The sequence below is a fragment of the Convolutriloba macropyga genome, chromosome 7, assembly GCF_964194025.1.
Source record: "Convolutriloba macropyga chromosome 7, txConMacr16.3, whole genome shotgun sequence".
NCBI classification, from domain to species: domain Eukaryota; kingdom Metazoa; phylum Xenacoelomorpha; order Acoela; family Convolutidae; genus Convolutriloba; species Convolutriloba macropyga.
Window position 1 is genome coordinate 41,728,659 of NC_134474.1, and position 16,992 is coordinate 41,745,650.

A 16,992-nucleotide genomic window follows, 5' to 3' on the forward strand; every position below is an offset into this window, starting at 1 on the left:
TTTAAGCTAATTGGGAAACGATGACGAAAAATCTTTGAAACCCGGTGGCTTACTTAGTTCTTTGTCCGCTGTAATGGGCTATAAATTCTAGCCCCACAAGTCATGGTAGCTTACAGGGCACTTTTTTATAATGGGCTTTTTAGAGTGGTTTTTATGAACGCCAATAAAATTGTAAAAATTCATAACAAGTTGTGAATGAGCTAATGACGCTGAATTCTTAATTTAGCGGATCAAGTTCAAGAAATTGGTTTTTTAAAGCCCAATCTTTAATGTATATGAGTGGTTGCGTCACAAAATTGACTTAATTCAAAACCAAATAGCGTACGTGTTTAATTCAAAAGAATCAGTCAATATCTCTAATTTTGAGGGAAAAAATGAGCCACGATTAAAAGTTGAACTTTTTCAACGAGTATTATTAACTGTTTAAAGTGATCTAGTACAATTTGCCATCAGAAATGCAAATTTTGTGTTGTCAGACCCTATTCTCTTCATGGATACATCTTGCCTGGGTCAAGGTTTTTGGGTGAAATTTTACAAGGAATGCGGTGAATGCGTTGAATTTTTGTAAAAAATGCGGTGATTGCGGTGAATAAGGTGAAAAAAAAATAATTCACCGCGTTTCACCGCATGTCTTACAAAATTTCACCGCAAAATTCACCGCATTTCTTGCAAAATTTCACCGCATCAACTTTAGTGGCAAATTAATGTAAGAAATGCGGTGAATGCGGTCAAAAAAATAATTCACTGCATTTACAAAAATTCACCGCACTTGTTTTCCATAACGTTTATTGAATTTGATTTTAATTTACAAGAAATATGATAGACTAAGTGACAGATGGCGCACTGAAATAGAAGTTGGAGACATGCAGGAGGTGAGAGGTTCGAAATAGAGTACGGAATGTTCTTTCTTTGTAAGAATTTTGCTGAATGCGGTGAAAAAAAAAACAATTCACCGCGATTCACCGCTTTCACCGCATGAAGATGTAAGAAATACGCGATGAATTTTTTTCACCACATTTCACCGTATTTCTCACAAAAGTTAACCGCTAAACCTCGACCCGGGTGATGAGAAGATTATGATATGGAAATCTTTCCAAGATCTAAGATTGCACGTACCAAGATTGCAAGATCTTTGCTGGTCATGAAAAAAAACTAGGCATTGGCAGAAAGATAATCAATTAAGCTTAACTGTGTACCGAAGTTGCAAAAAAGCGTAGTTCAACACCCCATTTTTAGCTTGCCATAAACTCCCATTTTTAGCTTACCCTACCGTTTTATACAAATAGCAAGATGAGAGAGCAGACTGCAATTTATAAGATACGCGTTCCTTGAAAGTGTTTTTTCATGATTGGCCTTGGTTGAAAAAAAATTGCAAGATAACCTGTCGCATGTTGATTTTGTGTTTAATTGATAACATCTGTTCTGTGACAAGATGGGTAGTAAAATAAAATGACGCCCGTTGAAGAAACGGTCGAAAAAATTGAGAGCAGTCACTGAAACACAAGTAAACACTAATATGTAAACAGTAAAGGAAAATTTTTTTACCTCTCTATATATTTTATTTAACTTTTGTTCGTCAGTTTTAGCCCTGATTTTACTGGCCGGTCACGTTTAAATGTGTTTATCTATACGAAGCGCTTCTTAAAAGCTAAAAATTTACATTATCTGAAAACAAATACTTTTAAAATCTTTTTAAAGAAAATTAAATGGTTTTTAGTTTTTATTTTCCTTGAAACAGTACTTCTAATTTATCTATAAAATTTTATTTCAACCTTTCCAGTTTTTGATTACAAATTTTTCATAATGTCAGTGTGTAATCTTAGGGCAGATTATTTTGTTTTTCGAGCACATAATTACGTAAATGGACTACCGGAATGCAATTGATGATATACTGGGTCTGATCAACTTTAATGGGGGGTGCTATATGTTGAACTGGGCTTCTTTTTTCTCAGCCAATTTTGGCTGATGGATACATTCAACGCAGGGAGTGCTGATTGGTATCTATAAAAAGCCCGTACAGTGTGGAATATGCAATTAACTAAGTTTTTTTTAAAATCGATTTTCGCATTTTTCCAGCTAATTATCAAATATGAATTTTGGATGCCCCTTGTATTTGCTCACCGTATCCGGAACTTTTGACAAATATTTCGTCAGTTTTGATGAAAGTCGTTCGATTGCTAACAATAGGTTTATTGATATAGCCTATAAACACAGAGGTAAGTTGCTGAATTGTTTAATCCGACAAATGTAACTCATTTTTTTATTTGCGAAAGTTCATAAAAATTCGGCCTTTTTTGAATCAAAAATTGAACTAAATTTGCCCAGTTTCTTCAAATTTGCAGAAAGTAGAGACTTCAAAGCTGCTCACAGATTTGTAGCGTTTAGAGCAAACTAAAAACAGGGCTAGTTATACTTCCGTTGACTATATGGGTGTTCCAGATTAAAGTTTCTCTGGCTTTTTTGCTGACATAAAAAGATCATTATCAAAAGTGCATCATTTATTTTTGATATATTGAAAATTTTGTTGCCAATTTTTTCTTATTTCGGTAACGGTTGAAACAACAAAGTATTATTGTTGAAGGCGCAGGTGTATCAAGGCTATTTTTGACAACCAGAAATTGTTATGACTGTTTTGGGCGATGTCTTTTTTAAAACTAAATATAATCATTTTTTGTTTTTTTTTCTATGTAATTACAGACCAGAGAAAATTCCGGAGAAAATTTGATTTAAAAATTTGTGGATTTTGGACATTTGTCTATTTCTAAAGTTGTTTCCTGTTGCCTGGTCAGATTACCACTTTAATGATAGATCACTTTCTTTTTTAAAGAAGTGGAATTGTAAAATATTTTGAGTAAATTGCGTATATTTTGAACGGCTTCGAAACAGTTTTGTTATGAAATATGAATGGTTTTTGAATGTTGCCTCCGCCTGTAGTTTTTTTCTTATAGATATTAGACTTTTAGATGGTGGCCGGTTTCAGTGGCTTCTTCTAAAGGTATAAAAGAACCCATTTGATAATTTCAATTGAGGGTTTTACTGAATAAGGGTTTAATGAGAGTAAATATTTTCAAAAATTAAAAAAGCATATTTAAACTTTGCTCTCTGAAAATTTTTTTGGCGAATTGTGACCTAGTCTTATTAAGGACCGTTTCTATGTTTTGTTAGAAAAGTACCCGTTTTTGTCGTTATTTATATCTCTATCTGATGCTTTATCTGATGTTTTTAGGCTTTTATTTGGTTTCACGTCATGCTTTTTTCGCTTTGTTAATAAGTGTTTTTGACAGGGCGCATCAATTCTTAAAAACTTTTTCATCCAATTCACTGTATCACTAATGACTGGTACCATTGACTACGTAATGGGGTTAGAGCTATCTAATAATTGTAATTGGAAGCTATTTGTTTGAATTTGCAACATTTTTTTCTGTGTTTTGAGATCCTGATACCAATTTTTTATGAAAACAGGTCCCTTTTGCTTTGACAAAAAGTACATTTTTTTGTTTAGTTCATGCTTTTCTGATCTTTTTTAAATTTTTTAAACAGTGCTTTTTCAAAAACAAAATTTTAGATATTGAGTGTGATAATAAGGTTTTTTTTGTTCCTTTGGTTTGTTTCTTTTCTTGTCTCGTAATACTGTTAATGTTAGGTGTCATCAACTTTCCAATGCAGCATTTTTTTATATGTTATCAATCAAACTTCGTAGCAATTTTATTGTCGGTCTTTTTATGCAATTCTTTGCGTGACTAATTTTTCGTCTGACCCATTTCACTTTTCGTCCTCCAAAACGAGATAAAAAGGTAGCGCCAAGATGGCATTTAGCGCTCTGAGCACCTTTCAGCTCACCAGTCTCCAAGCGGTCCTTACATGTTGACCAGACACACGCCCACCCACATAGGCCCTCCTCTCTTTTCGCCACCGCCCCCCCCCCCCCTCCCCCCTCCCCCAATCCCCACCCTGCAGATCGTTCATTCTGCCAAAAACAGACCCCCACTGATGCCCCCTGTAGCCCCAACACCCCACTGCTTCACCATACCCATCACTCCCGGATAAACCTCCCACCCCCCCGCCTCGCTGCGCTCACCTCACGCCATTTCAATTAAGCTAAAGCTAGCCTCACTATACCGTGGCTAGCTACTGACGAGGCAAACCGCTCGCCGGTCGTCTGGGAGCAATTCGCCCGACGTTAGTTGGTTATGTTTTATCATTTAAAACACACATGTGCACTTTTTAAGATTCCGAAAACGCCAGTTAAAACGCCAGAAGTTGCTACTTATCCAGAAGTTGACTTCCCATTACTTTCGTCATTTTAAAACGTGTGCGTTTTGTGTTTTAAGGATGTCTAAGTGACTCTTCAGAAGTTACTTTGAAATTCTGACTTAATATCTTGAACTGCTTCGCGGTTCTCGATAAACGCCAGAAGTTCTCATAAAAATCAAGCAGAGTCACTCAACCGTTAATTAGTGGTTTTCGTTCAAAACAATTTCTTTCTTCACTTACCATTAATTTGCAAACAGTATCTGTATTAGGAAGTTTTTTGGTTCTTCCTCAGTTGGTGGACGAATAAATCGAAAAATGAGGTTGAGCGGGTTCGGAACATTAAGGGTTTATGTTTGTCACCGATTAATTGCAGCAATTTCTATAGAATAATTGGGTCTTTCCCATTATAGCCCCCCTAGCTTAGTGGTCAGATAACCTATAGTTCCCCCAATCATGGTAATTATACCATAATGGGGGGGGGGCTATAATTTCATGGGAGGGGGGGGGGCTATAATGGGAAAGACCCGAATATTTCGCTATGTTCGTTGTCGCATGATCAAATTAAAAAACATTCGTTTTAGGTATCACAAGGTTTCCAAAACACATTGAAGTTGTCCGAAACAAAGTGATGGTTTGAACTAACTTGCCCGAAGCCACATATGAAAGCTTTTTGAGATTATCTCAAAGTCAAATTATTGCAATTTATGGTTTTTCTCGAACTCAAACCGAACAAACCGACAATTTCTTTCGTTTAAAATTGATATTTTTGTATTAGGCTGGAAAACCATGTCCAGTTTAAAGGGTTAGCAAATATTAGTTATTGATGAGCAGTTGCACTTGCAATGTTAATGGAGAAATGATAACCCTGAAATAATTAGAATTGAATATTAATCCAAATGAGTAATTATTTGGGGGTAAATTGACCACAATACTATAGACCAAAAAAAGTTTGAGACGTTGAACAAGATTAAGGTATAATGTCTACCTGGTGTTTTTCCAGGCCAAGTGCACAACTTCACAGTGCAGTGCGTGATGACAATAAATATCTTCAACGAGAAGATATACCTGTTTGTATGGTTCTGGCTCGTCTTTGTCGGAATCGCGACTGTTTTCAATTTCTTCGAGTGGATTTACAGAATCATATTCTTCTTTGATCGCTCGAGCTACATCAAAAAACACTTGAAACTAGCCGACAGATACTCAACTGAAGAAGACAAAAAGCTGTGTCGAAAGTTCATCGAGAACTACTTGAAGCCAGACGGTGTTTTTGTCATCCGGTTGATATCCAAAAACACGAACAGTATTCTCGTGTCAGAACTGGTAGCTCATTTGTGGGACACATTTCGGGTAAAGATGTTGGCGTCCCATTCGGGTAACACCCATGTAAGCGTTTCGGGTGAGATACGACCGTGGAATATGCACCCTGTGTTAGTGCATAGGAGGAATTCACGGGCGTGCGATTCGCCAACAGACCACAGAGGCGACCATTCGAGTGGAGGGGAAGAAAACAGTCCAACGCGTTAGTTTATTTCTTTTTAGTACTTCTTTTTTCACCTTTTGATTCAACAAAAAATGAATCTTTTCAAACAAACGCCTCCTCCTCTTTGGTGCCTAGAAGAGAATTGCCTCCCTTTTAAACTGTACTCAATCTTATAATAAATAACTCAATATTTGCGCATAAGCATACATAAGGTTCAAAAAAGTTCTGATTGCTCAACAAATTACTCGCTTCAATATCTCCCCTTTTGCAATAGGGGAGCCGATTGTTGAAAAGATACAGAAATATCTATTCCTCATAGAATGCTTAAATTGTTGTGCCTCACTTGAACTACTTAGCCCGTTGTAGCCCCCAGTTTACTGCAATCAAATTATTTAGGACTGGAGCCTACCTCCCAAATATGATAACTCTGCCTTTAAAAGGCATATTCTAAATCCATAAATATATATTTTAATATCCATAACTTTATATTCTAATACATATAAAGGCCAGTTTTCAGCTTTATCATTACAGATTCAGCAGTTATAATTACGCGGTTGTTACTTAAATCAAGTATTCACAATAAATTATATTTCAAATCAGTTGCAATTCTGGCCAAAACAATTATGCCGGTCAAAAAACGGCGGCTTTGAGCGTTTTCTCCTAAAAAATACCGTTCGAAAACGATCATTTCTTATGTTTCCAAGTCGGGATAACATAATAAAGAGTCTTCAAATGAAAGCAGTGTTAGAAAAAAACTAAAAGCTTTTAAGCAATTTGAAGTGAACTAAATTGTGCTTAGTAACTTGCTCATCATGAAACGAAGAAGATAAACAGAATCATAGAGACATGATAACCGCAGGTATGATAGAAAGGTATGCATGACCAAGAAAAAACTGTGGGGATAATGGTGGCACACTAAAACTGCAACAAAGTAATGAACACAGTGGTTTCACTCCATTAGCGATCCTTTTTCACACTAGTTGATCTGTTTTTACATTACCCATTAAAAATTAGAAATTCGAACGTATTTTTTTTCACTCATAATATACGATATTAACTGAAAGGGCCAAATAGCAAGCCACTGGTCATCGCATGGCAAGATCACCTGAGACGTATAGGTGACCTGTCAAGTGGGTTGCATTTTCTTCTTAGTGGCATAGTTTGTTCAGATTACTAATAGCCTACCTAAAGAATTATTATTATTTTTAAAATACAATCGCAACAACATTGTTTGTCGATAGTCTCAAATAAATCAAACACTAAAAAATGGTTCCCGAATGCACAAAAACAACTGCAAATGGATTTAGGTTTTCGAAAGTTGCGTGTGTCTTTTCTTGTGTGTCTGAAAATTTTTTTGCACTAATTAAATGTCCCGTTATAGATTCGAAACACACAGAGGCCAGAACAAGACAGAACTCAATATTTGACTCTACATTCTTCTTCGCCCCTGGATCTGGTAGAAGACGTCCAAGTACAATGACAACCACTAAATACGCCACCTTGGGCACACCATCGCATCACGGGAGCTCTAAGAACCACCTGGTCGAAAACGGAATCCACTCGCCTAACTCTGACAACAACTCGGACTGTTACCATGGCCACGACTCTGGAACCCTTCTTGTAGGCAAAGGCGGCATGAACAACAGCAGCATCATAAATAGCGGCAAAAACAACAATAACAACCTCAACAAATCCGGAAACAACTTGACCGACTCTACATCTGGCAAACCGGGAAGTCCTGGTGGAACCCTGGGGAATCTTGGCAATCCTTTCAAGGATTCCCCAAATCCTGACCAAACATCCTCCCCAACTTTACTGGTACCTCCCCCGGTATCCATATCACTAAAACAACAAGAACAACAACAGCAACAGCAGAGTAAACAAGCAGGCAAGGCATCAGATGAAAAAGACAGCAAGGACAGATTAGAGGTTCCATCTGCAAAGTCGAAGGGACCGACCAGTGCCAAAAAGAACTCCAGTCTTTCGCCAAAGGCACCCAAAACGCCTAAGTTTGGCTCAAAAAGCTCAACTTTAACCAAAAAATAACAACATTATTGATAATTCACCCTAACAAATTATGAACAATCGGAAATATAGGATCCACAGACAAGGTTGCCTATCTTTTTAAAAGATCGGAAAAACTGATGGCGGTGGGCAGAAAAAAGACGATTGTTATCAAGATGTGATATATAGATTACCTTGTGAAGTGATAACTGATAGTCTTTCTTAACATAGTGTTGACTAGTTAACTAATGCACTGATTATTAATAATAAATAACCTACACTTAAAATTTTGCATTCGAGATCTGTATTGGACACGTACAATTTCTTAATGCCTAAATTATGCCAATATTTGTTAAAAATTTCAAGACATTTAGTTTTATATAGCTACTCAAAGTCTGTCTTATGTAATTTTATTTCTACACAGAGAAGTTAATTTTTTCCAAACCTAATTTTCCTTTGCAAATTTAGTGTGTTAATAGTTTTAGAGAGATAAACCAAATAGCTACATAGTGGCTACATAGATGACGCTCTGAAGAACAAGAACAAACAATTAGTCTTTATATTTTAAGAGCACAGTTGCTGTAATGGTTAGCAGACACAGAATTATGTGAGGGATCTTTTCCGTTTGTGCCCCCCCCCCCCCCCCGCATATTATTTGCACCCCCGACGCACGTGCTATTTTTTAACATGATTATTTACTATGTAATGGCACGTGCTCTGTAACTGGGGAACTTAAAGTACTGGGGGGGGGGGGCACAAACGGAAAAGATCTGATGTGATGGTTAGAAACCAATCTAAGTGATGTTGGAAAAGATCTGAGAAAAGTGAGATATGATGGTTCGAAGTCAATACTCGTATTTTTTTGTAACTGCAAATTTGCACCTCCAGAACATTTTACCATGGCCAGATGTTATATATCACAAGACTGTAAAGGGACATTTGTTGCGTAGGAATGACAATAGTTTAGCAAACCAAATTTTGTCTCTGATTTTCTAAATTTTATACTATTATGCACCAAAATCACGCGTGACGAAATTCAGATTCAATTCATTCATGACATTATATTAAAGACCATATATATGGCTTCATCGAAATCTCAAGAATATTTTCCATGACTTTCCTATGATTTCAAAGAAGCCATTAATGACAATGAGTATGCTTACAATGACTATCTTTTGAACAATATTAAACATTATTTTGGTAAACGCTGTAAGTGAAGAGCAGAAAAACTTTTGTAACCACAATTCGATTATCGTACCACGGACAGAGTTCGTGTTGTTGGGGCAAAAATTAGTCGAATCTCAACCGGATGCTAATCAATTTGTATATGCAAAATTATAGACCAGGAGTAAATTTTTAATGAACTAGCGTCCAACTCCTCTAACTATAGAAACCAGCAATTGGAAAAACTGCCTTTTGAGACGGACAAACTTTTCCAAGATCAACAATTCCTTCAGATTCAAGCAATGAAAATTAAAAAATTTTAATGACATTTTACAGACGCGGAGTTTAAAAAATCCTGGTGTTCCTCTAAACGATACCGAATCTCTCTTACGTTTAAAAAGGACGATATTGAATCTGTCTTACGTTTAAAAACGACGATATTGAATCTGTCTTAAGTTGAAAAACGACAACCAAAATTTTCCAATGTTAAATACCGGAGAAAAAGGACAAAACCGTCGAATAAATCATAGAAAATTTTGTCGTTTTTTACTGACTAAAGTAACTGTTTGAGCTGAAAAAAAATTAAAATTTTTATTGTTTTTATAGTACTGCAGTCCTCTGAGAGACGGGAGTATTTTAATTAGGGTACGGTCAAACTTTATATATAGCTGCTCCATAGGAAAACCCAAAGCAGCGAACTTTTCATAAGATTTTTTAAAAATTGTAGATTTTTCTAATACTATCTAATACTACTATTTAGCAAACTTTTCACTTCTGCTATGAAAAGTTCTGTCGTAAGAGCAAAAATGATCAGTTTTACATAAGTTGGTGCACATCTACCAATATTCAGCTCAAAAATGATGACAAACTCTCTTGTAGGAGACACAATTGATCAACTTGAATTGTGAAAAACGGTTCGCATTGGTAGTTTGCTATTGGTGTTTTTAAAGTTAACAGTGAAAAACGGTTCGCAATTGAACTTTGTTATTGATCTTTTTAAAGCTGAAGTATTTGACTTTTAGGATACAGAGAGCAATCGTTGTTTGTGTTTATGTAACATGAATGTTTTTTAAAAAGAATCCGATCATTCAAAATTAACAAGGAAGCTCGAAAATATGCGTTTGCACATATTGCTCCGACCCGCTCAACCACTTTTTTTTACTTAATTGACCACCAAATGATGAAGAGTTGGAAAACATTCAAAAATCAACCATTGTTCGAAAAAAATTTGTGTATCCGTTTAAAACATTGCTTTATGCTTAAACCTGTCCTTTTGTTGTTGAGAATATATAACAGTAGAAAGAAAACAAAAATGGTAAACATAAAAAAGTTCGTTTCCAATTTTTGAAAACAATTAAAATCAAAAACATGGAAGCAATTAGTTATTAACCAGAACCATTCAATGGATTTATTTTTGCCTTCAATTAACACCATTGAGATCCGTCAGTATCCAAAATATCATACGACTACAAAAAGGACAAGTAAAGGCAAAGACGAAAAAACAAAATCAAATTTGCTAGAAAACGAAGCCTATAATGTCACAATCTATTCACTTGAAAAAACGTTAACAATCGATTCTGGCTTTTTTCAACTTCAATAAAGTGATAAAATTTAATGTGCCGCCATTAAGGTTATGATCAACAAAAATAGCAAAAGAGAACCTCAAAAATTGGAAATTGATAAAAATTTTTTTAGAAGTTAAGAAAACTCCTAGTATCAACTTCAAAAAACATTAATTAAGTAAAAAAAGCAATGAAGACTAAATTAAAACTCATTTGAAAAACAACGCAAATTTTTTTAGCTGAGGCCGGGCTAAAGAGTGGAAGAAATAAAATTGTAAGTCACAAATCCCAAAATCCATTAGTGTTTGAAAATTTTTCGTATTAAAACTGAAAGACATAACAACCGCCTTTCATATCAAATGAAAAAGTTAAAAAAGTTAATTGGTCGCTGCTTAGACAAGCCATTGTACATATAGCTAGTGAGACTACGCCAAAAGACTACAAATTAACAAAGAATAAAAACAGAACTCAAAATTTCACAATCATTTTTATGCAAACGGTTTTGAAGGCAGAAAAACCATATGCTTTCCGCTGATATTAACATATATTTTGTTTGTCCTTCAGTTGCACGTAAATTAACCTCTCAATAATTGTGCTATCATTTGAAATCCTTCTGTTCTTGAAATAACTAATAAAAAAACAAAAGGCTAAAAAACTTTACAAATAATGCAGCACGCTATTACCCTTCAAGTAATATTCGTACTAAATATTCCACAACTAGAAACAACCGTTATTACTCTTGCTGCTTCCGCATTAAAACAAAATTTCTCCAAAATAGCTAAAATGATCATAAATTTAAAGAATCAAAAATATAACGATTAGATTTGGATACTTGAATGATCCTAACAACTAAAAACAATTACTCGTCAACTATCATTATTATATGGTTCCGTTGATAGCTCCTTCGACACCACATGTGGCATTTGATTAATTAAATAGAGTCATAAGACTACAAAAAGAACGTAAATTGTCGAAAACCTCAAGAAAGGATTTAATATTTAAGAAAACAATTTGTCGGAGCTTTAAAAACAGTGCGCATTACTCAAAACACACAATACTTATTCAATGGAGCTCATCTGCATTTAATTTGGGCTGTTACTAATTGAACTGTTAAATGAAAAACGACTTGCCTTTAACTGAGAAAAATTGCAAACATAATTTAGAAAGGACAGAATCAAAATACAATTTATTCCTTTTTTCTTGAAAAAATCAACGATGAGACCCAGACGGGCCTGCGTTTGGCTGCGCGGCAGATGAAAAACTCAGTAGTTCTAAATCAATGCGTGATCTTTTTGGATCAAAATCGTAATATTTTTTGGATCAAACCAAAATCGTAATATATCAAATTCAATTTTTGCATATTTTAATAATATCGGTTTAAACTAGTGAAAGACTGTAAAAAAGTTATTTTCAGAAAACTTTCTTCTGAACCGCAGGCCCATATAATAGGCCCATATCTGAGTAAACAAAGATTGTGTCAGCAGTTTTCATGGTTCCACTACCTGTCAAACTGGCCAAAAAGGGCCAAAAAGAGGCAGATTTAATTAGTCAAAAAGAGGTTGGTCCATACAATTCAATGCCAAAGGATTGCATGAACCAACCAAAGATGTTGGTTCATGCAATTCAATAACTCCTTGTTATCTTTAAACATCAACCAAAGAGACTATTGTTAATCAGATTATAAACAAAAACTGATCGAGATTAAGAAAAATTTGAACCAAACAATGGGAAGTTAGGCAAACGGTCACAAAAATATAAACCTCGTTAACTCGTCGGAAAAAGCGAAATTCAGAAAAATCTTTTTAGTTCAAACTTCTACGCTCGACAAGCTTACTAATGATACCACTCACAACCCTATACGGGGAAGTTCTTTCTTAGTACGAAATTAAAATTTGCTCTTGCGAAATAAATATCTTATGATATTTTTTAAGCAATTATAGAGACATTTGACAGCCTTAGGTTCTACTCGAATGTCCTAATCTGGATACGTGGCTTCTGTTTATAATGTAGACAAAAGTTACAATAGAAATCAATGTCAGCAACTTCAATCGTAATGCTTCATGAAACTTATAGCACGACAAGGAGAACTTTTGCTGAATTTTCTTTGTTAGCTTGTTAACAAACCCAATGGAAGAATTCTTATGGGAAGTGCACCACGCATGTTGAACATTCCAAGTTCACTATCTTACGATCAAGGAGTTTTGATGTAAACATAAAAACCGTTTTCGTTTAATTTTTTTATTGGTTTGAAATCAAACATAAGGACAATTTTTTACGTTTGAAACCGATTTATACACGCCAGTTTTCTACATGTAAAGTGGAAAAATTCTACAGTAAGGCTTTTATGAATGGTCTTTGTTGCATATCTGGTTGTTTTTGTACAACTCTGCCTGCTATACCAACCAATGTATAGAAGCAATTGTGATGTCTTCCCTGTTAGAATCGGTTCCATCAATACCACGTATTTTTCTAGGAATATAAACTCAATAATGGTCGGCTGTCAAATTTAATATTATCCAAATCCCTATTTAAGCAAGCGGTATTGTACAAAATATGATAGGAAATGTCTAGGATACCCACGCGCGTAAATTAATCTAAGCTTGCGTGCATGTCCATGAAAACTCAACCTAATTAGTTTCTGATTGATCCTAGTGAATGACCTAAAGTATGCCAAAGTATGGAGATAATCAACTAGAACTTAATGATGCCAAAAATGAAAAAAAATATAGACACTAAGTCGAACTTACGGGTTCTTTTTTGAAATTTCATCATAGCTGACAAAACTAACTTTCTGTCGAAAGAACAGTAACTCACTATTTTTCGAACGAACAGTAAGTAGGTACAATTTTCTTTAATGATTTGATCATGACTCTTTATGACAGTTGTCAAAGAAACATGGTTGCACAGACATCCTGTTGTTGATGTAATAATGTGCGATCAGAGTTGGAATCATTAAATATGAAAAAATAATTTTTTCAAACCTCGAATTATTTTTCATTCCCATTTGAGTTCAAATCTACCTCAAACCATTTTTTTGTTTCGACTGTAAAATAATATCATTGATTCTATTTGTAATTTGAATAAGTTTTGAAGCACAGACTGCAGTTTTTGGTTTTTCACAAAGATATAGAATTATACCCAGGTTGAGGTCCCATAGGCACTTTCCGTCTGGGAGGGTCCGGACATAGACACTTTCCGTCTGGGACGGTCTGGACATATCGACTTTCGGTCTGGCACCTCAACCTGGGTAATTATATGAATTTAATTATCTAATCGAGTTTAGAAATTTTAGTTTCGAAGGTCTTTTAAGTTTTTAGGAGAAAGGATTACATTTTTATGTACTTCACAAAAAATTGAAATACAAAGTTTATTTTAAACATTTAAAACTAACTCTAATGACTTACACAAATGATATTATTTTACAGTCGAAACAAAAAAATGGTTTGAGGTAGATTTGAACTCAAATGGGAATGAAAAATAATCCGAGGTTAGAAAAAATTATTATTTTTATATTTATTGATTCCAACTCTGATTTCATAGTCACCATCACTAAAAGTGAAAGATTTTTGTTGTTTTCACCTAGCTCCTGATTTTGAAAATTATAATTATAATTTCCTATTGAAACAATATTGCTTTTTCTATTCACTTGAGCAGAAGTTTATCAATGAAAGAGATAATTGGCTTCAATTCTTTCCTCGAAGTAATGATTTAAAAGTTTCCAACTAAAAACTTACTATAAAGCTGATTTGTAAAAGGATAGACTTTAATTCATTTTTGAAAGCTGGTTTTGTGAAAAACATACTTTCAACTACTGAAAAAATTGTAATAAAGAAATAGTTCATTCTTCCGACCCACTTTAGTGGGGGAGGAACTTTGAACTCAAACTTTAATTTGTTCAGTCAACTTTGGCCGATCGATATATTGATGGTAGAGGGTTGTGAGTGGTATCAACAGAAAGCCCGTCCAGAGTAGAACTTATAACTAAAAAGATTTTTGAAACTTCTTTGTTTATCGAAGTTTAAAACTTTGACTGATTTTCGGTGTTACTGCTCATATTTTCTCTATTTTTACGCAATTCTTTGCTAATTTTGCAAAAAATTTTGTTAAAGTTTGTGCAAAACGTAATGTTAGTTTTACCCCTTAAAACAAAGAATTGTTTTTGAACTGTTTGCTCCAATTTGTGGCTAAAAATATAGTTAAAATCATCAGAATTTAAACATTTTTCTTTGAAAAATCAGCGAAAGAAGCTTTTAGTCAACTTTGTTTAATATTGTCGCATTACCAGATTTTCAAAATGCTGACAAAACTTTTGATGGCTCCCAAGAAGGCAAACTTAATTGTGCATTCCTTGATAGTTTTTTTGAATAAAATTTTGCCGGTTTTTTGCTAACTTAACTTAATAATTTTACAAAACGCATCATTTTTTTTATGTATTCAGTTTTTTTAATCAAATTATGCAAAACAATAAAATTCGGAACAATTACGTGTTCCTAACAGACAAATGGCAATCGAAGGCTCTTTTTGGTGTAATTGCTGTTTCTTGAAAGCCCAAAAAATTCCGGATTGTAATCAGTCGATGTTTCTTTTTAATTAATTTGGCATTTTTTGTTTCTGGTATGTTAGTTACAGAAACAAACAATTCAAATCAAAACGTACTGATGATAAGTCTAATTGGCTTCCGAGGGAGCGTGAAGGAAACCAATTTTGTTTTTTTAGTCAAGAGCTTATGGTCGGTTTGAGTTTTACCTATACAATTTAAATAAAAAAACGATGGATTTTTGAGCGACTTGTTTTTGCTCTTTTTTTGTAAACTTGTAGCTCAATGTCAATAAAGTCTGGTTGCGTCGTCTTTCTAATAGTTTCCAATTAAGAGTTCTGCAATCTTTTGAGTAGTGAATTTTCTGCTTTGATACTATGAACTTTCAAATTTGGACGTCTTCTCGTCTTTAAGGTTCTTTTTCATGTCTTGTCATGAAAGTGACAGTTCAATTATCACATTATTGGCCTTTAAAACGGGATTCACAATTGAACACATCAACTTTTCAGTAGATTATGGTTTTAACTGTTTCGACACCGTCTCAGGGAGAAATTAAAGGAATTTTTCTTTTTGTCTTTATTTGTCTTTCGTTTTGTAGTCGTAAAATAAGTTCTGGATAATTGCAGGTCTTAGCGGCTTTCTATGCATGAATTGAAGAGAGATACTGATATACTGATTATAGTTGATAGCTTAGAATTTTCACGACCATAAAATCAATTTTTAAAAAAAAAAGTGTACAAATTTATTTTTTTATAAATGCACTTTTTTGTATTTTATTTGTCGCAAATCATAAGTGCACTTTTTTATATTTTATTTGTCGCAAATCAGTTTTAATGCATTACTTTTTAATGAAATGGTTTGTCTTGCAAGTTGAAAGTTGCCTTGGCTGCATAGAATTTGCTGATAAACTTTTTTTGCGGTTCAGAAAAAGAAAACTTTGCGCTCATCTGCTCTTTGTATGCTTATTGTTCCGACCCCAGTTGTTGGGGGAGGAACTATGTACTCAAATGGGTTTTTTTTGTTCAGACAATTTTGGCCGATCGATATATTCATCGTTGAGAATTGTGCGTGGTATCATTAAAAAGCTCGTCCAGCGTAGAATTGGAAATTAAAAAGATTTTTTGAATTTCGTTTTTTCGAGGAGTAATCGAGGGTTGAAGTTTTGTGTGAACAACGGGATATTTGTCATGATTTTGTTCACTTTTAGTACAATTTTTCTTCAAATTAAGACCTTTTAATAAAAATGTTAAATCGAAATTCCATTTCACGCCACAAATTCAACCAATTTTGAGTTCCTAATAGACGAACGAAAGGCGATAAAAAGACTAGTTCTGGTCTCATAGGAGAGTGTACTATCAGAAAAATTCAAACTCTATTTGAGAGCTCTTTTCCTAGAAATTTAATATTTTTCTTTGTTTTATCAAGTCACCTAGAGACCAGTCACTTTTCATATCGAGGTTCCATTAGTGAAAACCTGAATTACAATCCAGTGAAGCCCAATGAACAAAAATTTTGTTTTCAAGGAATCAATCGTGTTTTTTTGGCTTCGACTCTGAGTTTTCGTAATTTTAAATGAAATTTTGATTTTCTATTTGAGGTTTTAGTAAACTTGTGGAGTCCTATGGCTTGAACTCGAAGACAAAAAGGGCAATAGTTTCCGAAATGAGCACTAAGTGAACCTATCTAGAGCTTTAACTGAACAGCTAATGGCTGTTAAGACTTATGTAAAAACTGAATTTTCGCGAATTTTTTTTTAACATTAACATATCATAAAGTTGTTTTCATGAAATTTTAGTCAGTCTCAGTAATGACAGGACCCTCATCCTTTCCACTGCAACCAAAATTAAACTGGCTAAAGGTTTTATCTTCAAACTAATTGTTAAACTTTTTCAGTGCAACAAGATTTCAAAATTTTTCAAAATTTTTTTTGGATATTTTCGTAATATTGGGGACTCTTGAAATGCTATCACATTATCCTGATACTGATATCT

At 34.2% G+C, this 16,992-nt stretch overlaps 1 protein-coding gene across 1 annotated transcript in view; it reads left to right on the forward strand.

The window, feature by feature from the left end:
* The window catches only part of LOC142342875 (innexin-10-like), a 46,055-nt gene extending 37,868 nt beyond the window's left edge, over positions 1–8,187 (forward strand). Inside the window, exons 3-4 of the mRNA XM_075394512.1 lie at positions 5,255–5,773; positions 7,116–8,187. Of these exons, the coding sequence (XP_075250627.1) occupies positions 5,255–5,773; positions 7,116–7,780 (1,184 nt within the window). The 3' untranslated portion in view covers positions 7,781–8,187. The remainder of the gene's footprint in view (positions 1–5,254; positions 5,774–7,115) is intronic.
* The last annotated feature ends 8,805 nt before the right edge of the window (positions 8,188–16,992 follow it).